Source organism: Corythoichthys intestinalis, chromosome 1 (assembly GCF_030265065.1).
Source record: "Corythoichthys intestinalis isolate RoL2023-P3 chromosome 1, ASM3026506v1, whole genome shotgun sequence".
Lineage (NCBI taxonomy): Eukaryota > Metazoa > Chordata > Actinopteri > Syngnathiformes > Syngnathidae > Corythoichthys > Corythoichthys intestinalis.
In genome coordinates this window covers 63883280-63910445 of record NC_080395.1, presented here as the reverse complement: position 1 = coordinate 63910445, position 27166 = coordinate 63883280, and the positions used below count along the sequence as shown (strand labels likewise).

The 27166-nt window shown below is 39.0% G+C and overlaps 1 protein-coding gene across 2 annotated transcripts in view; it reads left to right on the top strand.

Moving 5' to 3' along the window:
- Window positions 1-9926, top strand: part of igdcc3 (immunoglobulin superfamily, DCC subclass, member 3) — a 120585-nt gene extending 110659 nt beyond the window's left edge. For both annotated transcript variants that reach the window (XM_057849104.1, XM_057849112.1), the window contains exons 9-14: window positions 942-1106; window positions 1826-2014; window positions 2273-2377; window positions 2487-2622; window positions 2729-2936; window positions 8884-9926. In XM_057849104.1, coding sequence (XP_057705087.1) covers window positions 942-1106; window positions 1826-2014; window positions 2273-2377; window positions 2487-2622; window positions 2729-2936; window positions 8884-9027 — 947 coding nt within the window. In that variant the 3' untranslated portion in view covers window positions 9028-9926. The remainder of the gene's footprint in view (window positions 1-941; window positions 1107-1825; window positions 2015-2272; window positions 2378-2486; window positions 2623-2728; window positions 2937-8883) is intronic.
- The last annotated feature ends 17240 nt before the right edge of the window (window positions 9927-27166 follow it).

The following is a 27166-nucleotide window of genomic DNA, read 5'->3' as shown; positions in this document are numbered from 1 at the left end:
ACATTTAGTCATGTGTGGCTGCCAGTAGGTCTGCATACTGCATGAGGCCTAATCAGCCTCAGCTTCCCTGAGCCACAGCCCCATGCATCAGTTGGTCACTGGCCCCTAGCATGGCAGTTTAGCTCAGTATTTATCACACTCAACATAGGATCCAAAACCAATTGATAAAGGTATTATCCATTATCAATGTGTTTACACCAGGGATGAACACTATTGTGCAAATGTTCCACCAAATGTTTCAGTCAGACAGGAAAAAAGTGAGAGAAGAGGCATTTTTAAGAGAAAAATAATAATTGATGGATTTCCATCATGGTGATGGGGCTCCTTAAACGCTGTACGAGCAGTGTAATGAAAGTAACAAGCTTGTAAAAATGCAATATTCTGACTTTTTTACAAGAGTAATGCTTTGCATTACTGAAAAAACTGGAAAAGTCATATTGACGTATTATGCCCAACACCTTTTATATTATTGTACACAACCTAGACTCAGCTGCTTTTCTCATCAGTATGTTTCCCTCATACATATTTAAACGCTCCAAGCTAGAGCCAATATTGTTGCTGCAATTGCACTTCCAGGATGGCATGGCCTGATAGGTTTAAGTCTGGCAGTAGATTACGGTAATGTTGGGTATCTCTGGATTAAAAGCAATAAAGTGCAATAATAACACCCCCCCCCCCCCCCCATTTAAATTCCACCCCTCTACTGTTGAATGCAATTCCGAAGACCATCAAAGCCAATCTAGATGATTAGTTAAGAGCCAGCAAAACAGTGAACCCGCAATCACTATTAAACAAAGACAGCAACAGAATGAATATGCTGTTTCTTCTCCTTTTCTTTCTTCTAATTTCATATGAATGCAATAGCAATATCAAATTCAAACATAATTTCCCAAAGACTTGTTCTTTTTTTTTCCTCACTTCCTTCCATCTGCCTCAATCAGACCCAGTGGAGATGGAGTATGAAGAGGCAGTCAGTAAGGTGACACTGCAGCAGATCATCCGAGATCTTGAGCCTTCCACCAGTTACACCTTTTACGTCAAAGCCTATACGTCATACGGTGCCAGCAAACCATCAGACCATGCTACAGTGAGCACTTATGGGGAAGGTGAGAGTACACGTGCACTCAACACATCTGTTGCACCAGTAGTTAACACAATGAAATACACATTTTGTACATGAATAGTGAACTTTATCTACAGCGTTTGTATGTCCACTCTGTGTCCCCTCCCATATTCAAGCAAAGTGCATAGAAGGGTTATTGATAGTTGGCAAACCAGCCTGATTTTCGCCACGTACAGAGTACATGGCTAGTTGGTCAAGATAATTAAGGACTCTAATTTGTCTGTAGGTGTCAACTTGAGTGTGAATAGATATTTGTTCATATGCGCCCTATGAATGGCTGGTGGCCAATTCAGGGTTAACCCCCTCGTCTCACCCAAAGTCACGTGGGTGAACTTTAGCACACTTGAGGCGCTCGTGAATATAAACGGTATGGAGAATGGACATGTAATTGCAATCCACAAAAATAAAAAAAATTTTAAAAAAATAATAAACATTAAGGCAAGGAGCAATATTTGATGATGAGTGATGCGATTGAAGAAAATTAATCTGTCATCAAGGGCATTGGTACCTTACTATGATCACCTTTGCATTACATAATTCTGGATGAAAACCAGAATCTCCCAACAATGGGTCCCAATGATTACACTTTTTGTTCCACAGTAGGATTAGTTTTAATCCTTCTCAGGCAAAAAAAAAGAAAAGAGCTCAAACGTATTTGAACATACTGTATTTAATTATTTGTTTTCATTGTGGTTATTTCAGTTCCAGCACCACCCTCCCTTTTCGCCAAAGTTGTGAACAGCAGTGTTGTGCAAGCAATATGGGAAGCTTCCACCAAGATGGGTGAACATCAAGGCTTCCGACTGTATTACAGAAGAGCCCATGCAGCAGTGTTCACTGGTCCCATTTTCTTACCACGCAACGCTACCCGATATAACATCACTCAGCTGGGTAAGATTTCTCAAGGCTTTCATGACCTAATAGACTCTTAACATACAACAGCATAACAATAACATGCTTTTAATTTAAGATTTTCACTACATAAAAATGTTCTTCACTGGCCCGTCAGTTTCAGGATACCGATCTTTAATTTGTTCAGATTCCATGTTAGTTTGATCAAATCTTGATCATCTCTCAGGAACCAAGAGTTCCAAGAGTTGTGTGACAGTACTTACGCGTGGTGTGTTTCAATCTGTATCTTATATCCAGATCCTTCTCTGGTTTATGAGATAAATCTGCTGGCATACAACCAACACGGAGATGGCAATGCCACCATGCGCTTTGTTTCACTTCGAGAGGCATTGGAGAAATCTGGTGATTGCTTGGCCCAAACAGTCTGACACTCCCTTTACCTACTTTTAGTGTTAATTAAATCTTGAATATTTCTACTCTTGTTCATACTAACTATGTCCTGTCTCACCAGTTCTAGATGCGTCCTGTGACTGTGTGCAAGATGAACACAGCAAAACATCCACTACAGGCATCGTAATTGGCATTCACATTGGAGTCACCTGCATCATCTTCTGCGTTCTTTTCCTGGTTTTTAGCTACCGTGGAAGGTGCGTCCGCGATAAGAATCTGGCGATATCCCATGTTACGGATTAACGTCTGTCATTCTATGCGCATGTGACTAGTGTTTTAAAGTGTGTTTCTCCTAATCCTCAGGTTGATGATGTGTAAGGCAGTTCAGGCCACCCCCCAGGCGGCACACAGCACAGCACTGGAATCCGCTTCTTCCCGGGAGGGCTCTGGGCTGAATATACCCACTAGAAGAGAAATGGAGGTCAATTGTAGCACAGAAGGGAACAAAGTGGTTGACAGCAATGAGCTGGAAAGATTCTTCTCCCAACCCAACACACTAGACCCACGCATGGTGAGTCCTCTGCTTTTGCTGTTGCTGCTGCTACTGTTGTATTGACATATTTAACATTTGTAAACCTCCAAGTCTTATACACACTTACACACACATTTTGACCTTACTATATGCAATCTCCAGAATTTAATACCTACATTTCTTTAAATTCTTTTATTCACTGGCTGTCAACAAATGTACAATCAGGGATGTTTGAGCTGATTCTAGGAATCTTTCCATGTGCTGAATCCAACTATTGCATTGGTTTTACTTAATGATGTAAACATTTTCCACAATGCCCACATTTTTCTGCATTTTTGTTTCCATTTAGGGGGTATTTTTGCTTCATGTTAGAATCATCTTTTTTGGCCAAGTATGTTAGGTTGTTAGAGACAATCTAGTATTACAACAAGCATAGGTTCGGTATACCGTTCACTTGAATGGGAAACTAATTAGGGCTGTCAAATGATTAAAATTTTTAATCGAGTTAATCACAGCTTAAAAATTAATTAATCGTAATTGATCGCAATTCAAACCATCTATAAAATCTGCCATATTTTTCTGTAAATTATTGTTGGAATGGAAAGATAAGACACAAGACGGATATATACTGTACATTCAACATATTGTACATGAGTAATGTGTTTGTTTATGATAACAGTAAATCAACAAGAAGGCATTAACATTAACATTCTGTTAAAGTGATCCATGGATAGAGAGACTTGTTTTTCTTAAAAGACAAAAGTTAGTACAGGTTATAGAAATTTTGTATTAAAACCTCTCTTAATGTTTTCGTTTTAATAAAATTTGTAAAATTTTCAATCAAAAAATAAACTAGTAGCCGGCCATTGTTGATGTCAATAATTACACGATGCTCATGCTGCTGAAACCCATAAAATCAGTCGCACCCAAGCGCCAGCAAAGGGCGACAAAATTCCAAAAAACACAAGTAACAAGTGGACATGAGACTGTGCTGTCATTTTAATCTGTTTGAGCGGGCCGTGTGCGTTAGTAGTGTTGTATCGGTCGCGAACGATTCGTTCTTTTTGAACGAATTGTTTGGGTGAACGAGACCGAACTAATCACCATCTGCACTGATTCGTTCTATGAAGTTGATGGCGCTTGTTCGCTGCGTGGGAGGGCGTTGAGCAAGCGGCAGCGTCTTCTGACATCGCACACGACCAATCAGACGCCAGCCTCATTGCGTGCAGGGGAGGGAGCGGAAACAGAATCAAGGCGTCTGTCACTCATTCCCACGTGTGGCCAAATAAGCAGCAAGCGTGCAGGCAGGGGGGAAAGACTGAGTTTTGTCACTTCCCGTTCAGTGATTCGGTCCTCCGGTTCCTGACCTAGCTTGCTGCTAACTTGACTTTCCAGTAATGACTATGCGGTGAACGAGTCATAAAATGAAAGGAAATGACTTTGTCACATATTTGTTAACGTGGAGCCTATCAAATGCTGCCCAAACAGACAAAAACACCGCACAAATCTAGCGAGCATGGTTTAGTGTTCTACTTTTCTCAACAGACTCGGGACTGTACCTATGACGATATACTATCAAATTTACAGTAATTTAAAACACGTGTAGCTACGAGGCAAGCAAAAGCTGAGCTGCGGTCGCGTGACGGCAGTGAAGCGGGCAGAGAACTGTCACTATATGGAGGCTTCATGGCAGCGATATTTACCTCATGTGCACAGAAAAAAAAGAATATTTAGTATGATCACCATAATACTGATTTGCAATGAAACTGTATATACATGTCAATTTTTTCCGAGTGTTTTTTTTTTTCCGTGTCAGAGGGTGTCGGTTGGTTTGACAAATTATGTCAATCCGTCCATCATGTGCTACTCAAGCGCTCAAAACAAAGCGCACGGACACGGGAGATGTCGCAATATGTCTACATTTTTCTTAACAGACTAATGAGAGTAGAAAGGCGACATCATAAAGAGCAAACAATTATTTCTCGTCAGCATTTGACGATCTGAGATGCGGGGACGACAGGGGAGCTGACCGGATTATTTTATTTATTAATGCCAGTGCAAAAATTCAATACGATCGTCTTAGTAATAAAAAACAAAAATACAACAGAGCGAGAGGTAAATATGATGTGTTGGTCGTTCCATATTTAGGAATTAAACTTTCGATTTATTTTTATTTTCGTGACAGCGAGCATGCCGCGTTGGCTGGTAGAAGCAGCAGCATTGTATATGTGAGCAAGATCATGCTAAAAGTCCGTGCGCCCCCGACCCCAAACCCCCACTTCCCCCTCAAAAGGAAAATGTTTAACCGTGTCCTAAATCGAAATGCAAGCACGAGCCATGACTTTGAGCCCATAGAACTAGGACAGACGACGCGGAAGTTCTCCCTCGCTTTTGGAGCAGCGGGAGGGAGACGAGGCTGTCTGTGAAAGCAGAATGATATCGCCTGTCACTCATTTCTGAAACTACGACGAGTGGTCAATGTGCAAGAGAGGGAGGGACCAAGCAATGTCACTTCCCGTTCAGTTATACTGCGAAGCGGTCTTTGGTGATTCGTTCGGCAACGTCACTTCCCGTTCACTAACCGAACGATTCATTTGGGCGGGGAGGGAGATGAGGGGGGCGAACGATTCGTTGAACGATTCGTTTGAACGAATCTTTTTACTGAACGAACCGGAATGGATTCGTTTACTCAAGTGAACGAGAGATCCCGTCACTATGCGTTAGTTTGCGTCAAATATTTTAACGTGATTAATTTAAAAAATTAACTACCGCCCGTTAACGCGATCATTTTGACAGCCCTAAAACTAATACAAACTTACAGTGGCATGTACAGATTTTGGCCCCAAGGGTATGCCTATCTTTTTTATGCAACTCTAGGGCTTCACAAGATGAAATCTGACTTCTTCCTAATCCTAACCCTAACCCTTCTTTAACAATAACCTACAGGTGGATTAAAATGTTTCTAGAGACAAGTTTCCTGGGCAAAATATGGACGGCGCCAACTTGGAAAATGTCTGCTCCGAACTTGCGGTTTAGAAAGAACAACTTTAATTGTGGTTGAAGTGAACAGTGTGTTGACAAAGTTAAAACTGCAAAATGAAAGCAGAGGAACCCACTGAATCTCCAAAAATGGATCGTAGATGACACGCCGAGACTTTCTGGGTTGTGTGTGATCTCCTGGAAGCGCCTATATACTATGTATGGTTGGAAGTGGAATGTTTTCATCAGCGACCAGCTGGTAGTTGCTATCAACTAGTGTGGATCTACCTCGCCATACGCCTTTAATCGAAACCAACTGCAGACAAGAAGTTAAGGATGTGATTTAAACCTAAGGATATTCCTAAAAGAATGTATAATTGTTCTTATCACTTCGTTGATCATTCGTTGACAACATTAAACCAAACTGTCAACTTGTGTTGATGTGAGGTGAAGAATGATACGCCGGCCACTTGAGTGAGCAAAATGAGGTGAAATTACAAATTTTTATTACATTTGCCGAATGGAGAAGGGCTGACACAGATTTTGTTGTTACAAGGAAATACTAAAAGGTATGTACATATAAATTTAAATACGATGTCATTCTTTTTTATTGCTGATATTCATCGCAATAAAACATTTGGACAACATGATTCCATTTCTCGTTTCATTCGCAATTTATAAAATTATAAGACAAATAGCATACGAGAATGTGATATCAGACAGCAGAGCTCCAGAGCGGCTTGAGAGCCTCTCCAAACTATCACCCGACATTACGCATACCCTCAGCGGCTTACAGACGGGCTTTCTCCCGCTGTCCTCGGTAATTCCAGGTACAATAGAGTATCTTAAAGTTGCTGCAGTTAAAAAGCTCGTAGTTGGAACTCGGGATTGAGCTGATGGCCCGCCGCGAGGCGAGCTATCGTCTGTCCCAGCCTCTCGGCCGCCCCCGTGTAGAACGAACGTAGTCCCGATATTTGTCTATCGACTTACAGTAAGTGTTGATGTGAGGCACATCAACTTGTCTTCCCTTGCTTAACAGCGTTTTCCACCTGTGAACAAACGGACAAAAGACTTGTAGCGCTTGCATTTGTGCGTTGACATAATTGTGCCATCCTACATCTACTAAATAGCAACAGGCTAGCAGCCACAGAAGTACAGTAGTTGTCGTAAATACTATTAAAGATCATCATAATTACAATCATCATCGTGATAACAATATCAAAGGCAACAAGTCGTTTCATGCGCAAGATTATAGCCTTAGTATTTTTTTCAGCACCGGACACATGAAAATGCAGTGATAGTAAGAACATACCTTCCATAACACAGCGGCAACATGGCTATAAAAACACCCGGTCTTTGTGGTGGCACAAGCTTGATTCCACATCTGCCTTCATGAACAAGTTGTCCTCCCCTGTCGTGATGATGGCAGATGGATGCGGTACTTCCAAAATGTGTTTTTTAAAGGATTTTGATGAGTAATGTTACTCCTGCTTCACTTTTGTTTTGGATGGAGAAATTCTAAAACGGAGGTTGCTAGCAGACGTGCGCAAGTAAAGCGGAAGTAGGCTACCTGGGAAATGTGTTTATACTATTCATAATAAGTACACAATACATTGCTTTTGGGTGGAACTTTCAGGTTGACCATACAATAATATTCATGCTAATCATTACAGGGGAACTTTTTTTTTTTTTTTTACATTGTTATCTTTGTTTAGCATTTCATTTTATTTTGTTCTATAACAAGGAGATGATCAGGAAAAGTCACGTCAAGTGTTTGAACCATAAACAGATTAAAACTAGGGCTGTCAAAATTATCGCGTTAACGAGCGGTAATTATTTTTTTTAATTAATCCCGTTAAAATATTTGATGCAATTAACGCACAAATGCCCCGTTCAAACACATTAAAATGACAGCACAGTGAAAGGTGTACTTGTTGTGTTTTTTTGAGTTTTGACGCCCTCTGCTGGTGCTTGGGTGCGACTGATTTTATAGGCTTCAGCACCCATGAGCATCGTGTAAGTAATTATTGACATCAACAGTGGCGGGCTACTAGTTTATTTTTTGATTGAAAATTTTATCAATTTTATTCAAACGAAAACATAAAGAGGGGTTTTAATATAAAATTTCTATAACTTGTACTAACATTTATCTTTTAAGAACTAAAAGTCTTTCTATCCATGGATCGCTCAGACGGTTAATAATGGTAATGCCATCTTGTTGATTTATTGTTATAATAAAGAAATACAGTACTTATGTACCGTATGTTGAATGTATATATCCATCTTGTGACTTATCTTTCCATTCCAACAATTATTTACAGAAAAATAGGGCATATTTCATAGATGGTTTGAATTGGGATTAATTACGATTAATTAATTGTAAAGCTGTAATTAACTCGATTAAAAATTGTAATCGTTTGACACCCCTAATTAAAACATTTCCTGAATCAGTTATGAAATAGCGTTCTTTATTCGCTTTGTGTCATTAGTATTTTGGCATCAAAACAACATCTAACATTGCATTGACAATATCTTCGCATTGCCAGGCTTCAAACACTAAATGGCCTTATAGTGTAGGTGTCATAGTGTCATGAGCGGTTTGCAACAGAGATAAAGACTAACAGAAAAGAATCAGAGAAAGGCATAAAAATTGTCGTCCTTGGGAGAGGAAAAACAAACAAAACACTGTCATTCAGTTACTTCTGAGAGAACAGCAAGTTCTATACAAGTGTACAAGTATTAAACATTGAATGTGCATTCAAAAGTTAAGACAAGTTAACTTCACTTGTCAAGGTTTAGTGCCGTTTTTTCTGAAAGCAGGTATCGTATTTTCCGCACTATAAGGCGCATCGGCGTATAAGGCGCACCTTCAACGGCTGGCCTATCATAAAAATGTTTTCATATTTTAGGCGCACGGCATTACAAGCCACATTTGTTGAACCAAAAATTGATGTTTGAAAATTGATCATTGAAATATGTTCCTTTCTTTCCGTGCACGGATTGTTAGGCTGACGGGACCCTCATGACCAACTCACCAAATGATACCCAACTGTCCACAATACCAATGGACGAATTCACCGTGGAGCAGGGCACAGCGATCCACTTACAAGAGTCACCTGCAACCCGAACAGCTCAACAGAACCAAGGCTAATCAATGTGTGAAGTGTCCACTCAGATTCTCTCTCACTCAGGTTTTCCTTTCAGAATAGTTTGCATTTTGTGCAAAGATTTATATCGGTAAGTTAAGAAGTTCTAGAGAGTCTAGGACTGGTTTTGGGGAAGTTGTTTTTGCTAGATTTACCAGTTAAGTGTCATTTGCGCTCACTGTCTGGTTGTTTATTTTCTGGTGTTCGGCAGCACACAGAAGAGAGGCCCCAAATGTCCTTGTTATACAAAGATGATCATTTTTGAGTTTATAAATATACATACAATATACTGTACTTACATACGAAAAATGTATCTTGATCATCTCTATGTCAAAGTGGTTATAAGCTATTGGTCTTATTGCTACTTTTCTGTGGATGTCAAAGATGCCTGCTCAGACATACCAACGATTGCTGTTGCTGGATTCTTGTTGCTCACAAAAGACCTAAGCCTTCTTCCAGGGTGTGAGTCGGTTCTGTCTCAGGACTTTGTTTTTTTTTCCGTTGTGAATTCTGGGCCCTCATACAGCCTACTGTATTGGCTCGTGTGAACCTTTTATTCAACAAAAACCTACCTCAGCCGGAATGAATGTGTTGTGGGAAGCATTTACGGACTTTATCTTCCCCTTGTGTTCACACTAACTTAACATGCAGAGGAACTGATGGGTCAGAATTACAAGATCAGGTGCCGCACTACCTCAGATGTCAAGAGTTGTCTCTCCATTTGTGCTTGTCAAAGCAGAATGAAAAACGAGTATCCAACATAAAGCACTTCAAAATGCTGAAGTTAATGTTCTACCTCAAATTAACATTGTTAATGTCACTGTTGTAGTTGATCTTTGTATGCTAATTACATTATGAAAATTTCTTATTTCCTTTGTTTGAAGAATTTGCTGTCTGTATTTACAGTCAGTCAGTACTACATTTAATATAATATAATGCTTTGAATTGCATTGTTTTAGCTATGCTGTTCCATTTTTTAAAATAGTTTTTGAATAATTATTGTTTTTTATTTTATCATTTGTTTTTAAATAGTTTCTTCTGTAGAACAAACACTCCTCAAAATATGTTGCCGTAAACAACATTTTCCAGACAGTTTAATGCTAAATGAAGTGTTTCATGCTCAACTGAACAACTGCAAAATGATGCAAATTAGTGATATGACTGTGTGTGTTGGGGGGGTGGGGGCTGGTCTGTCAATGTATGTTGTTCATGTGTGTTCATTTTGGTTTTGTGTTTTGTTTCTTTATATAAAAACGAGCACAAAACTGATTAAACTGCCAAGACGTGTTTTAAACCTTTGCTAGCATAGTTCAATATTTGGGTCATTAACTCAGTCGCTTGTTGAGAGTAATGTTAGAGGGTTGATGCCACTTCATTTAGTAGATTGTGAAGAAGAGTAGTGCAAGTTACAGTGCTTCAGTTCATACTTGCATTTCTGTCACCTTTTTTAGCTCTCCAAATAAATCCTGAGAAGGAAGTACTATAGCACGCTGAAATACACATGGGCTAAATAAATCAGGTTCTTTTTACACTCTTGGCTGTCTGTCAAACACAGTATATGACATCCATCCATTTTTCTTTATCACTGCCCCTCACCTTGGTCACGAGTGACCTAGAGCTTATCCGAGTTGACCTTGGGCAAGAGGTAGGCAACACCTAAGACCAATTATGTCAAACGCCTGATAGCATGTGCACGCAATGACAAAATACATTTCTTACTACCGTCACAACTATAGACAAATTACCAAACAAACTTGTCCAAAACCATACTGTGTTATTGCAAGAGTTTACCACAAAGATCCCTTTGACAGTAGTTATCAGCTCCATATATGTGCCTAGGAGTGTTATTTATTTTGAAGACTGAAGAAATGTCGTTATGAAAAAATCATAGGTTCAACTTTTATTTAGTTTCTAGAACCTTGTCCTCTGATTTTCCCAATAATGGCAGAAAGTGTTTGCCTTAAGTACTGAACAATGAATCTCAGTAGAAATTTGAACTTCTTATAAAAAAAAAAAGAAGAAAAAAAAATCACACTAAAATTGAAGCATTGAAGAGACAGTACAGTTGTTGATGATGATCATTCTTCCCAAAAGCACCATTGCTGCCACTCTATCTTCTATATTCACTTCTATCAGAGCTTCAGTAACACAGTCCTGCGGGACGTCAATGACCACAGACGAAGAGCTAAAGGTTGGGATGGATTGTAATCATATGACAATCTTAACCCCTTCATAGTTCTTAGCTGTGCAGTGTGACAGGGACTTGCTTTGGTTACCTACCTCACTACTATCGCTCCATTTGTTCAGGTCTTAGGGAAACAAGCAGAGTAAAAACAGAACTACATGAATCTACAGTGCAAGCTTAAATGTAAATACTTTCAAATAGCTAGCAGTCACTGGATGGTGGACTAGTCACGATGACACACAGAATAACACACACACAAACAAAACACCTTTATTCCCAATGTTGTGCACTAATGATGCATGTGCTTGCTCTGTTCTTTGTTTAGGTGAATGTGTAAATCCATTCAATGACTTTTTTTCCTATTACAAAATGTTAAAATTATTTTTTTTTATCACTTGTGTATAAATTTCAGTTCTTGTCTTTGAATAAATTCAACTTTCAAAAGTAAAGTGGGTGACACAACTTGCATCACATATAAAAGATTTTTTTTTTTTTTTTTTTTACTGACACCATCTTATTCTTTATTCATAGCTCATTCTGCAACTTCGATGAAGGGAGGTTACATATACAGTGGGGGAAAAAAGTATTAAGTCAGGCACAAATTGTGCAAGTTCTCCCATTTAAAAAGATGAGAGAGGCCTGTACAGTGGTGCAAATAAGTATTTAGTCAACCACCAATTGTGCAAGTTCTCCTACTTGAAAAGATTAGAGAGGCCTGCAATTGTCAACATGGGTAAACCTCAACCATGAGAGACAGAATGTGAAAAAAAAAAACAGAAAATCACATTGTTTGATTTTTAAAGAATTTATTTCCAAATTAGAGTGGAAAATAAGTATTTGGTCACCTACAAACAAGCAAGATTTCTGGCTGTCAAAGAGGTCTAAATTCTTCTAACGAGGTCTAACGAGGCTCCACTCGTTACCTGTATTAATGGCACCTGTTTTAACTCATTATCGGTATAAAAGACACCTGTCCACAATCTCAGTCAATCACACTCCAAACTCCACTATGGCCAAGACCAAAGAGCTGTCGAAGGACACTAGAGACAAAATTATAGACCTGCACCAGGCTGGGAAGACTGAATCTGCAATAGGTAAAACACTTGGTGTAAGGAAATCAACTGTGGGAGCAATTTTTAGAAAATGGAAGACATACAAGACCACTAATAATATCCCTCGATCTGGGTCTCCAGCCAAGATCTCACCCCGTTGCGTCAAAATGATAACAAGAACGGTGAGCAAAAATCCCAGAACCACACGGGGGGGACCTAATGAATGACCTACAGAGAGCTGGGACTACAGTAACAAAGGCTACTATCAGTAACACAATGCGCCGCCAGGGACTCAAATCCTGCACTGCCGACGTGTTGAAGAAAGTACACGTCCAGGCCCATCTGCGGTTCGCTAGAGAGCATTTGGATGATCCAGAAGAGGACTGGGAGAATGTGTTATGGCCAGATGAAACCAAAATATAACTTTTTGGTAGAAACACAGGTTCTTGTGTTTGGAGGAGAAAGATGGGGGTGGAAACATCAGGTCTGTTTTTCTGCAAAGGGACCAGGACGACTGATCTGTGTAAAGGAAAGAATGAATGGGGCCATGTATCGAGAGATTTTGAGTGAAAGTCTCCTTCCATCAGCAAGGGCATTGAAGATGAGGCGTGGCTGGGTCTTTCAGCATGACAATGATCCCAAACACACAGCCAGGGCAACAAAGGAGTGGCTTCGTAAGAAGCATTTCAAGGTCCTGGAGTGGCCTAGCCAGTCTCCAGATCTCAACCCCTTCGAAAATCTGAGGAGGGAGTTGAAAGTCTGTGTTACCCAACGACAGCCCCAGAACATCACTGCTCTAGAGGAGATCTGCATGGAGGAACAGGCCAAAATATCAGCAACAGTGTGTGAAAATCTTGTGAAGAGTTACAGAAAACGTTTGTCCTCCGTTATTGCCAACAAAGGGTACATAACAAAGTATTGAGATGAACTTTTGGTATTGACCAAATACTTATTTTCCACCATGATTTGTAAATAAATTCTCTAAAAATCAAACAATGTTATTTTCTTTCTGTCATGGTTGAGGTTTACCCATGTTGACAATTACAGGCCTCTCTAATATTTTCAAGTGGGAGAACTTGCACAATTAGTGGTTGACTAAATACTTATTTGCCCCACTGTAATTATCATCATAGGTATACATCAACTGTGAGAGACAGAATGAGGGGGAAAAAAACAGAAAATCACTTTGTCTGATTTTTAAATAATTTATTAAAAATAATGGTAGAAGTATTTGGCCACCCACAAACAAGCAAGATTTCTGGCTTCCACAGAGCTGTAACTTCTATAAGAGGCTCCTCTGTCCGCAGCCTCGTTACCTGTATTAATGGCATGTGTTTGAACTAGTTCTCAGTATAAAAGACACCTTTTCACAACCACAAACAGTCACACTTCAAACTCTACCATGGCCAAGACCAAAGAGCTGTCAAAGGACACACCAGAAACAAAATTGTAGACCTGAACCTTGGTGGGAAGACATAATCTGCAATAGGTAAACAGCTTGGTGTGAAGAAATAAATTGTGGGAGCATTTATTAGAAAGTGTAAAATATTCAAGACCACTGATAATCCCCCTCAATCTGGGGTTCCATGCAAGATCTCACCCCGTGGGAGTCAAAATGATCACAAGAACAGTGAGAAAAATTCCCAGAGCCACACAGGGGGACCTCGTGAATGACCAGGGGAGAGCTGGGACCAAAGTAACAAAGGCTAGTATCAATAACACACTCCGCCACCATGGACTCAAATCCTGCAGTGCCAGACTTGTTACCCTGCTTAAGCAACTACATGTCCAGGCCCGTTTGAAGTTGGAGCATTTAGATGATCCAGAATAGGACTGGAAGAATGTCATATAGACAGATGAAAACAAAATAGAAGTTTTTGGCAGAAACACAACTTCTTGTGTTGGAAGGAGAAAGAATGCTGAGTTGTATCCAAAGAACACCATACCTACTGTGAAGCTTAGGGGTGGAACCATCATGCTTTACGGCATTTTTTCTGCAAAGGAACCAGGAGCCCTGATTTGTGTAAAGGAAAGGATGAATGGAGCCATGTATCGTGAAATTTTGAGTGAAAACCTCCTTATCATCACAAAGGGCTGTGAAGATGAAACGTGGCTGGGTCTTTCAGCATGGCAGTGATCCCAAACATTGCCCGAGAAACAAAGAGTAGCTTCGTAAGAAGCATTTCAAGGTCCTGCAGTGGCCTAGCCGGTCTCCAGAGCTCAAACCCATGCAAAATATTTGGAGGGAGTTGAAGGTCTGTGTTGCCCAACGGCAGCCCAAATACCTTACTGCTCTCAAGGAGATCTGCATGGAAGAATGGGCCAAAATACCTGCAACAGTGTTAGAAAACCTTTGAAGACTAATAGAAAATATTTTGACCGCTGTCATTGCCAACAAAGGGAATATAACAAAGTTTTGAGATGAACTTTATTTCTTCACCAAATACCTATTTTCCCCCATGATTTGCAAATAAATTCTTTACAATTTGAGACAAAGTGATTTTCTGGATTATTTTTCTCTTTCTGTCTCTCATAGTTGAGGTATACCCATGATGAAAATTACAAGCCTTTCTCATCTTTTTAAGTGGGAGACCTTGTACAATTGGTGACTGACTAAACACTTTTTTTGCCCCACTGTAGTGTCTGACTTTTGCTCACGTCTTATTTTGTGAGTAACCTTAGAATTAATGCACAATTAACAAGGTCTCATGAGTCATGACATTATAGTGCAAACCAAATATAGCAGTAATTTATCAGTATAGCATTTAGTATCTCAAATTTATAAGGCCATGCAGTATGTTAATAACATCCATTACATTGCAAGTAAAGGCTTTTTCACACTAGCGTCAGCCCAGTGTGACGCTATTTTCACACTAGCCTCAGCCCAGTGTGAAGAGCAGTCCACGGCAAACGCTAAACAGAAGGAGCCACGTTGCCTGACGTAGATGCTGTCAGGAAGTGACAAACAGCAAGCATATTTATCGTAGTCCCAAGCATTTATTGCGTTTATTTTTCATTGTTGCACAAGAAAACAGCGACTTTTTATATTTAAAGGAGTAGGCGGCATTACAGTATAATACTAGTTTCGGTGAGAAGGTGAGGAGTTTTTTTTTGTTGTTGTTCCTGAACTACATTTCCACACAAACGCACATCGAGGTATCATTTAGCTCAGCAAGGAGAGGTATATTTTTAGAGTGTCCCAGAGCTTGTGAAACTTTAAAAAAGCGCCTTTATCAAGCTTTCGTCGGCCATGGTTTGCATATATCCGGCCGCCGAAACAGCCTCATAGCACAGATATAAGTCCGCTTGCCTCTCTGCTAATGGATGCGTCGTTGACGTCAGCGCGGCAGCACTCTGAAAATAGAGCAAGGCTCAAATTCAATTCAAACTTGCTGTTTCGCCCAAAACAGCCGCCCACCTCTCACTTTCACTGAGAAGTGCCCTTCCACATACACAATGAATGAGTTGTCGCTGAACCCATCACACTAGGCTGCCGCCAGTTTGAAACAGCCTTAAGAGTTGTACAACGTGTACAGTATGTGTTCGCACACCAGCCAAGCATTGATAACCTCAGTTACTGTAAATCTTTATATGTTTTTATTTTTTTATATATATATGGTGTTCCAAAATGTTTGACCCCATTTCGCAGGCCAATAATTTTGTCAATTTTTGTTGGAATAACCTCAAATTTTTACAGCTTGTGTAAAAATGTTTCACGTTTTTGTGTGTAACATTTGGCATTTCTATCTTTTCAGGTTAAGAAATGCCGTTGACTTCAAAAGAAAAGGCATTTTGCGTGTTAGAGTATGCTCGGACTCAGTCACCGAAGACAGTGCAGCTTGCCTTCTTCACAAATTTTGCAAAGAAGGCACCGACTACAAAACAAATTAGGACTTGGAACCAAAAATTTCAAGAAATTTCAGCGAGTTTGGTACGAGTTTGAATACCGACTTGACGTGTGCAGAGTGACAGGCGGCGCTCATATTGAACATTTATGAAAATCTGTCATAGAACCAACAATTATTGTTATTTTCTTTGTAAATTTAACCAAAAAAACTTATGACCTTCAACATAAAGTGTATTTAGTTTAATTAAGATCCATCAAGTAGTTTCCGAGATATGGGCATTTAGAATGGGGTCAACTATTTTGTAACACCCTGTAGTTTGGTGTTAGTAATCAGTTTCGAGTGTCAAAAAAAGCATTTTCAATCACAATAATTCCTACTTGTAATTCTAACAACTGCTACCTGATCTTTAATCTGAGAGCCCTGTTCTAGCCTTGATGAGTCTGCCATTTCGTAGAGCCCAATTTCCATAGAACTCAAGTGCTGTACTTTAACTTTTCTTTATATTGCTGGGACAGGCAATGTTTCAGATTCATCTTCTACTGCATGACATTGCTTATCGTATGTGGCTCCTGTGGATGTGTCATTTGAGGGTGTCACATGTGTTCAACCTGAATTACTAAAGGTGTACTGTTGTGAGGATCATGTTGATGTGATTAAAGTTTGATAGATCTGGTTATTATCTGAGTGTATATTACAAGTTTTGAGATATGAGAATGAGGCCTTACAGTAAGGCTGTTAGCGCCATAGTGCAGTGAGGGTTACGGAAACAGAAGTATGGTTGATCCATATACAGTATACTGTAATTAGTACATTAAAAAGCGCTTCAGCATAATTCACTCCTCCTGTTAGCCTGTATTCTTTTATTTTTCTTCAGGTTGTTAAAGTTTTGAGAAGGTGCTCAGGGACTTTGTGATCTGCATGTATTGACCACGACTACTTGACTGTACTTTGAGTCCATCAATTTAGTTTCAGACAAGTGCTTGACAAAATTGCGATAAGAAAGAAATGCAGTCGTAGGAACAATTAGGCATCCGTAAAAGGCTTTGCTGAACTCAGGGGTAAAAACAATCTTGATTTTCATACCAACGCAAGCCTTATGAAGATGTCCGTGGCTATTCTTTAGTCATTTGCGGTACATTTATTGAGGGCGCCCGCTAGCAGTACATTGTTTCCAATTTGGCCAAGCACAGTGACAATGTTTCTGTTCCTAATTTCTATGTAGGTTTTGCAAGAATACTATACCTCCATGTGTATGAATATGAGTTCCACCTGATACCTCGGGCTGCTGCCATTGGTTGTGAATTTACACACATAACGCCCTCTGTCAAATGCACCAGCCTGCTCATCTCTACCAAATTATCAACATCCGGTCTAAAAGGCTGGGTAACTTGCCAGTCAACAGTTACACTTGTCACGTAAAACAGCCCCTTTAATGTCCACTTTTCACACTTCTGGTACAAAATTGCGCAAGATATTTGAAAACATGAAATTATTGTAATAGGTACATTAAGTACTGGATGTGGCTATAAAAACAAATAACATACCAAATTACCATTCCATATGATTGAAGATTAGGTACTTGTAATTTAGCTCTTTTCTTCTGCTCTCAGACTCTTTGGTTGGAACGACAATGCTGTGAAATGTCATGTACTTTTTTCTCCTGAAATAAAGTTGTTGTACAGATATACGTAAATATTTGAAATCAGTATTATATCACTGTATATACAGTATGTATGTCTTAAAAACAAGCTATGTGCGAGCTCAAAACTAAATGAGAGCTACATTTACACTGAAAACCCATGTTTTTTAGTAGGAAAATGTTCGTACATTGATACTGGACTTGATACTGTATGTACGTAGCTACAGTAAATAACAGCAAGCAAATGTGATGATCTTAACCCGATACCATAAAGGCTCCTGTCGCGCATTGCTGGTCAATCCACTTTGATAGCATGTGTTGATGAAAAGAGATGAAACAACCTTTCGGATGTTACATCTAAATCTGTCTTGCCCTAGCCAAAGCCCAGTGATGATCTCCGCATCCTCATCTTGCTCCCACTCGTCATCTTCACTTGAATGCCTCGTGGTAAGGTCCTGTTACCTCGAAAGTGACAAGCTGTCTTCATTCCCTGTCATAAAACATGCTTGCGTGAGCAGATTGTATCTTCTGCATTGATGTTGTCAACACGATTTAAGGCTGTTTCGATATTAAATAAAAGTGGAGCGCTGCAGGTGTGATTGACTCCAACACCTGTCCTGTGAGTTTAGTATCAAATCTACCGACTAGTGACGCTTTCTCCGTTACATGATTGATTCCCATCTCATCAGATTGGTATTGCTATTAAATTTGTGATTTACAACCTTTGCAAGGTTCGATGAGATTCAGTCATAAAAGGTCAACATGGTGGTGTGAAAATACTGGTTTTTAAATATCCAGTTTGAAAAGACCAACGTATCCAGTTTTGAGCGTTTCTATAGAGATCCAATTGTGTCAACAAGAAACAAACAAAAAGCATTTCTGATTGCACTCTTTACATGTCTCAAAAGCGGCTTCATTTCTAAAGTGGTCAGCATTAGATCAGGTCTGGGTGTGTATGTGTGCGTGTATATGTGTGGTTTTTTTCTCTGTTTTTTGAGTACTGATGTCAGTGCTTTTAATGTTTTTCCCACAGTTCAGGTTAAATATGAGGTAAAATAATCATTGTTGTCAGGGATCATCACTGAAATGTTGCTGCACATATGTTTGTTGGAATTCCTCTTTATACATTTGTATAAATATCCACATACTGTATATTGTATGTGTGTCAAGATAAGACCAGTTTAGTGGTTTGTATTGTTTTAGAGTTTCACTGTGCAACATTGATTGAAGAAAATAAACAATAAATTAGCTCTAGAAATAACAACTGTTCCTGTCTTTATTGAGTGCATGTGTATGAAAGACTCATACCTTGGTGGATAATAAAATGTAATTTACAGCAAAAAAAATATGTTTGCCTCTCAGGCCTACTGAAACGCTAAAGATCAATTTGCTGCGTACACCTGCTTCCTCTACACGTTTTAACTTGTTCACCAGACAAGGAGTACTTATTTAAAGTCTAACAGTGCAGCCCTTTTAATTTTTGTCTTAGTCTTAGCTTTTTGGATGAAAATAGTTATGAGTCTTAGTCATATTTTGGACATTTCAAAATGTTTTCGTCTTCCTCTAATTTTAGTCGATGAATCTCATACAAATTTCGTCTAGTTTTAGTCGACAGTTTCTCAAAACGTCATCTATAAAATTAAAAAAAAAAAAAAAATATATATATATATATATATATGTATATATATATATATATATATATATATATATATATATATATATATATATATATATATATATAAACATTTTTAGTCCAAAAATAAATAAAGGTTTCCAACAATTTTCAAATGAACCTAGACAAACGAGCACATACTGAAGCATCTATAAGGAAGGACAATGCCAATTTTGTGATCATTCATAACACACACTCAGCAGGAAAAGCAATACATAATTTTCAATTAAACCTACCTAGAAGCCACAAACTGTATGTAAAAAACAAAAAAGTCTGGGTGCTTAACATCCTCTAGACTTACCAGGAAAGCCAAGCCAACACGAAGTTGTGGAGGTGGGGGAAACACCACTAATTTTGCTACTGAAAGTCCGACTGGCATCAGAGATAGCATAGCATTAAACTGTGTGAACTTGTTCATGTAATAAGTTGTATATGTTGTAAGGATAGGATAGACCCTATCATTATTATTATCATTATTATTATTATTATTATTATTAGCACCACCCGCCGGGCGCACTTCCCCTGCTGCGGTGTGCTGCGACCGGCTCCGGGTCGGCCAGGAGGGGCCGGGGGCGACGGTGGCGCGCAAAAGTGGCGTGGGACAAACGGGGTTTCGGGCAGGCGGCTCGTTGCTCGGCCCGTCGCCTTCCGTGTCGCGCACTCTACAGCGCCCCGCCCTCGCTTCGCCGCTTCCCACCGTGGCCGGGAAACGTACTCGCTGTTTATGTTCAGACTTAAATGTATCCCTTTTTGCTTACTGAATACACCAGTCCATTTTTTTCACCCTCAAACACACGTTTGATTGGTTGATGACTTGCCCCCTATCCACACAGACACATACGCACACACACACAGCCCAGACAGATTCCTGTCAACAACATGCCCCCTTCGAAGAGAAGGGATAATAGAAGTATTTTTTGGCCACTGTAAGTAATTTAAAAAGATGTCAATGTTTGTGAGGTGGGGGAAACACCACTAATTTTGCTAATGAAAGTCCGGCCGGCATCAACGTTAGCATAACATTAAACTGTGTGAACTTGCTAACCTGCAAAACTACTACAGCCAGGCCAGCCTCCACCAGGAACAATTAAGTCAAGTTAGCCATCCCTCATTTGGATCATTGTTTGCATTATGTGCATTACGGTAATGCAACGCAGTGGCTTCAGAGTGCAAGTCTCCATATTAATAAAAACGGCGAGCTATCAAAGAATGGGTCCGCTTCAGGCGAACACTGACATGAACTTGAACATCACCTGACATAAAAAAAACATCTGTGAAATGAAATCATACATCAGAATTTAATAAGGGTACTTTGATTCAAGTCTTGGGGTATTCTAGTATGCCTCAGATGTAACTCAGTCCTTGAATACTGTATCTAAGTTATTATTTTCATTAATTTTTCCCAAAATCACTTTCATATTACAATACTATAGTTTAGGGCTACAGCTATCGAATATTTTAGTAGACGATTAATCGATGGACTAGTTAGTTCGAATAATCGAGTAATCGGATAGGGAACAGGAAAAATTAAAATACCTGAGCTGACCCTCAAACGGTATTTTTTTTTTTTTTAATGAGGATTTATGTACAACAAAAGAACAATTGGTGAACTTACATAGAAGAAGTCCGCTAGCTTAAATGCTACAAAATGCTAAAGTTTTTTTTTTCTTTTCTTTTTTTACAATGCTTTTAACAAATGGTTCAGACACATATTCCCACAAAAAAACTACTAGATATAACTGAACTAAATTATGAATGCATTAAAAAACATTAGCTCAAACAAAAACTTAGCTTATGTTGCTCTTAACAGGGAGCAGTTTGATTCAGCCATGTGAAAAGAGGCAGACCAGATGACAGTGTATCCTCCCTAATCAATAAAACTAAATGCAAACACTTACGAAATAAACCATAACAATGGCACTTTAATAAAACGAATACTCGACGAAATAAATTTAATTCAAATACTATTTTCTGATCGAATACTCGAGTTAATGGATGAATCGTTGCAGCACTACTATAGTTTGAGTCTATGTGTGCTCCAGTGTCCCTCAGAAGTGGACCTATTCTTGGATACCTCTATGTTGCTGAAAGAAGAAGAATGTTGGATTCCTGAAAGGTGTGAATCTACTTCTTTTGTCAATTGAAGTGGTATTAAAAGATCATTTGTGAAGCACAGATAGCCTAATTCAAGCTGTAAAAAAGATGGATCAGAGGGAAGTCAGAGAATGTCTAATCGGGCCATCTGAAACATGGTGTCCACGTTGATCGAAATATAGACAAACGCATATTTACATCATACATTATGGTCATTTTACAGCGAAGTACGTGAATGTGTTAACAGTATGTCAGCAATATCATTTATACGGCGGAAAACACAGACAAGACTGAAAAAGCAGTTTCTGCACCCCCCTTTAAAATAAACTACTGTATTTTAAGCCAAAAGAACTGTTGTGTTTGATAGAACAATATGTCTATATGCTGCCATAGCAGATTCATGGCGCACTAAGTCTCCGAACTATTTTTAATTTGTCCGTTTTACCCTGAAAACCCCATTTACAGACGTCGCGGAACCGATTTTGTTTCAACCTAGCCATTAAAAGAAGGTAAGTAATATATTTATTATTAAAAATGTCTGTCATTTTTAGCTTAGAATCATTAATTGATGTCTAATACTTAGTTTAAAAAAAAAAGACTTAAAAAAATTATGCACTCACATATTTTAAACTTTTAAACGAATTACGTCACAATGAAAAATTTGGTGTCTGTAAAAAAGTCACGGATATCTACCTAATATCTATCGTTTAATTGTTTTTTTTTTGTTTTTTTTTTTTTTTTGTTGTTGTTGTTTTTTTTTGTTACTGTTGTATTTTCCCCGATATGTTAGATGATAAATAATCGATCCAAACAAAAAAAAATTGAAAAATAATGTTTAAAAGGGTAACTATATGAAAAAGGACATCTCAACCACTCCTTGTTGTCTGCGATTTCTGCATCGCGACCCTTGTTATATCACCATGTTTCACCCATTAAATTAAAAAAGAAAAATCCGGCTGTGGCCATTCACAGTTGTGTCTTGACACTCTGTGATACATGCTACATACATGGAATTTTTGGATCGAAACAAGGTAAGTACGCGATAATACCTCGTTAAAATCGTGGCGTCTTTAATTCTGCTCTCGTGTGCTCTCGCTTCCAGTTAGGGTTTTGCTGTTTAAAATTTGTTTTTTCATTTTAAATGCCCTCTTGTGCAAAATTTTTGTTGCCCCAGAAAACTGAGATTTTATGCTTCCCAATGATGTATGACACATGCATCTGGGACAATTTTGAATTTTGGCCAAATTGGGGGTCTCAGAGCGGAACGTCAAATCACCTGAGTGTTTTCCACCATAGATTACATTCGATTAGTGCGTTGCTGCTGCACGCCAATCAGTAGATATTAGGTACATTTTGTATTTTCCATCCTCAGTGAGAAGAGGCCTGATCCAAAATGCAGGTTATTATTGTTATTATTAAATTATCATTATTTCTTTTTAAATCTAGACAGCTGTGACATGTGAACAAAAGCCCAATTGCCACTTGAATCATGTAGTGTAAATCCAGACTGATTACACGTATTTTGTGGGGTCAGCCAACATTTTAGGTTACATTTTAGGTAAAATGCATGAGACTAGAAAAAAAACGGTCCAAAATGGTGAATACTGTGTATATTTTATAATGAAAAAATGAACAGTGGCAAAGAGTGATGAAAATATCATGAAGACCACAATCCTACTCTGTGGGAAGTTGCAGGTGTGCACTAGAGCCGAACGATATTGGAAAAAACTGACATTGATACTTTTTAGGGATTTGCTAAGTATTTTTAAACTAAATGACTTGAATACCTCTGTTTGGGAAAACTTTGATTGATCACCATGACCACATTGTTTTTTTCCCAATACTGTTTCATCCAGGCTAAGGGGGTTCATCTGTAAATGGTGAATATTTCTGGAAATAAAAGGGATCCAGGAGGACATGTCATTGCACACTTGCTACTTTTATGTAGCAGATTAAAAGTTAACATGTTCCAAAAGAAAAACAACAACAACAAAATAAACTGTATGTGACTATTGCGCATGCGCACATCGCGCTGGCCATCTTCAAACGATATATTGTGCAGGCCTAGTGTGCACTATCCTATTTTTTAACGTCCTTCTCAGCAACTTAGACACACAGAATTGTAAATCTAAATGCCCTGTTATGCTTAAACAATTTCAATGTGCCACAGGGGAGTTTACCCCCTTTGTTGTTATTTATGTTGCAGTGTTTATCAATAAAATGCAGCTGAACTGAATAGCTGACAAACAGAAGGAAAGAACAACGGATGCCGAGGAAAGCGAGGAGAGGAGAAGGCAGGCCTAGGGGAGTACTGGCACAATCCCACTGACCTTAGACTTCATAAAATAGTCTTCTGCAAGAAATGAGGATGAGAGTTGTTTTTTTTTCCAGTCTTCCATCCGCAACGGATTCAGTGAGCAAAAAAAACATTCTTCTCCATCCAGGTTTTTCATACCAACGCACAGGCTTGCACAAAGACATGGCAAAGTAGAGCGATGAAACCCTAGACTAGACCACCTCAAGTGGGCCCCTGCTCTTCCTGACCCCTGATCATTAAAAAGCAAGTTGAGAAAGTGGACCTCAGCTACTCAGAAACAACTCATAGAAAGAAAGAGGGGGGACACAGTTGTCGCATGGTTTTCTTACACCGCAATTCTCTTCACAAGTCAAAAGAAGTGGCAGAGAAGGGTGGGGGGGTCAGAGGTCTAAGCAGCTAATTTCTGTACTGAGTTGTCCCATATTTTCGGCTGATAAAAGCATTTTTTCAGAAATATGAGAAAACATCGTTGTCTGTTTTTCCACCAGCATGCATACTAGGTCTTGAATTGTTGATGTAAAAGCCTGCGGCCTTTGTCCATTGGCTGACCACAGCTTAACACAGTAGCTGTGTTTTGCTTAGAGTGCACTCTTAGTGTCTCTAAACTATGATGCTTTGGACTTGTTAACTGAGGTAAAGACCCTTATCACTCATGGTTCCCAAATAAAAATTTAACAAAAAATTTTAAAAAATCAGAGGCAATCTCCAGCACTTGAGGCTTTTAAAACCCTTCCAGTGTTTCATTTTTCCATACCACAAGTTACCCCAAGTCTCTTACTCACAGATGCTAGATGTTGCAAGATTCTATTCAGCACAGATATGAAGTACTGCTTACAATATTAACTCATTCACTCCCAGCCATTTTCACCGGGGCAAAGCCCTTCGCTTCCGGCCGTTTTACTGGATTTTGACTGATTTTGCAAGGCCCACAGAAAATTTTGTTCTCTCGCTATATAAACATTGAACCCACCAAAAGAAAGATCAGACTCTCTTCTTTCCGCAGAAAAAAAGTTAGTTCTTATCTTTTTCTATTCTTTAGAAATCCGCATTAGAAAATAGCTTAGTTTGAGCAATTTTCCAATTTCTGATGAAAATACGGAGAAATTGAGCTTTTTGTGAAAGCATACATTTCAAACATAACTTTGATTTATACACAGCTATTTTTTGCTTTAGTTACATCCCAAATATCTGAATGTCTTCCTTTTACAAAATTAGATAAACAACAAGACAAATAGAGCTTTTGATAGCAAAGTAACAATTTATTAACACATAATTAACTGAAAGATGACGTTGTTCTGGCCATGACAGCCGGTTAAACTTTTCCCTCATCGCCGTCTATCTCATGAAGATGAATTTTTTTGAGGCTCTGCTCGCAAGCGGTATGGACTCAAAGGCATCGTCCGCTGCACTAGTGGTCCCAGTCATTCTGCTCGGTCATCCAGCGACTGGCATCCCGGGTGTCCTACTGGTTGTTCTATTTGGTTGTCCGCCACCTGGAATCCATTCGGTCGTCTTCCGCCGGCACCGGCCGTGCGGCTTGGCCATTCGTTGCCGTTGAATCGGGTTGTGGGTCTTAGCAAATGCGCTACTTCCTTCCTGTGGCCAGTTTTATTGCTTTAAAATGGATTTTCAACTTTGTGCTCTGGAGCTAAATTGAATCACGACCCAGAGATGTCTTTTTTGAAAAAAAAAAAAAACAGAAACGTAAAAGAGTTTCAGTGTCCTAAAGACGTATTTATACGTCTTTAGGACACTGAAACAATTAAAAATAGAACGTATTTATACGTTTTTGGGAGAAAATGAGTTAAGCAGAACAGCATAGATGAACAAACTTGTATCAAGTTTACATCGTATGTTGTTGATATCATGTTCAGGACTAGGCAACATTTAAAAATGTTTACATTGTGATACGCTAAATGTTAAAATACTAAACTCTGAATAATTATATTGCATACTTTTATATGTAGTGTGATATAAAATGACAAAGAATTTATTGAGCAAACACTTTCAGCTTTTTTTATACTGTAACATTTAAATACAATATTCAGTGTTAGTCCCAACTAGTATATCATCAATGCAAAAAAAAAAACTAACTCCAGCGTGTTGCCACTTCAGCGGCTTTATTGTTATCATGTTTGCTCATCCTCTTAGGGCCTGGGCTTATGTTGTCCCTGACCCTTTTATGTTCTTGTTTCTGTCCATGTAATTACCTTGTTGATTTTACCTGTGTCTGTTTGCCTCTTGTGTCCACCTACAATTGCCCTGTCTTGTTCTCCAAGGTGTGTGTCCTTGTCAGGCCATTATCCATTTTGCGTCTCGTTTCTTGTTCTTAGTCCTGTCATGTTACCCCACCCAAATAATTTCCTTTCGATTGCAGTGTTGGGTTTGTTACTTATCTTTTATTCTCTGTTAATAAGTACTGTTTAAATTTATACACGAATTCTCTTGTCTTTCCACCTTTTTCAGCCTATATATTGGATCCCCCTGTACCATGTCTGCTCGCCAGCCACAACGTAACGCTTCCAGAATAAATGGTTATAAAATTGCATTGAAATAAACAATTTCTCAGGGAACAGCAAAAATGGCTTTCTTTTACCCTTTAACACCGAACGTGTCGGCAGCGACGCGTTTACGCATATCGTCTTTGAAGCTTCGTCACGCTGTAATTACATCACCCACGTGCTGCTGGTTGGTCTCGTTTGAAAGTGCGGAATTTGATGTCCACACCAGTTTTTATTTGAAGTCAATCGGCCAAGAAAAACGGGAGATAATGTCATTTGAGTTTTATAGTTTTATTGCACTCATAAATATGCATTAAAACGCTGCATGGACCACATATCCATCTCCATATTTCCATCATTTCTTGTCCTTTTTCAAATCCGAAAGCAGCACAAAAGACTACTTATCCCAAGAGTCGTTGTGATGTCCAGGAAGGACGAACCGAATGTGATCATTTTTAATACATTTCTGAGCGAGGCGCCGACTATTGAAAGGGAGGCATGCGAAGCAAGCAACGGCCGGTGTTGTGCCGAAAAATGCACAACACCGGTTGGTTTGAGCGAGCGACTTTGAAACGTGCAGAATGAATCTAAAACTACATTTAGCACAAGCTAATGCATTATTTCATTAACTCAAGGAAGAAGATGAGTCGTATTTGTCGTTTTCCTCTGATGAATCGGCGTTTCGGCGAGTAGAAGTGACAGAGTGCAAACGGCGAAAGAGTAGGCTGTGTGACGTTGTGAATGACACAGCTCCGTGACCTGTTCAAGAAGAACCTTATTGAGTGCGCAAAAAAAAATAATAAATAAAAATAAAAAATAAAAAATCTTTATTGGGT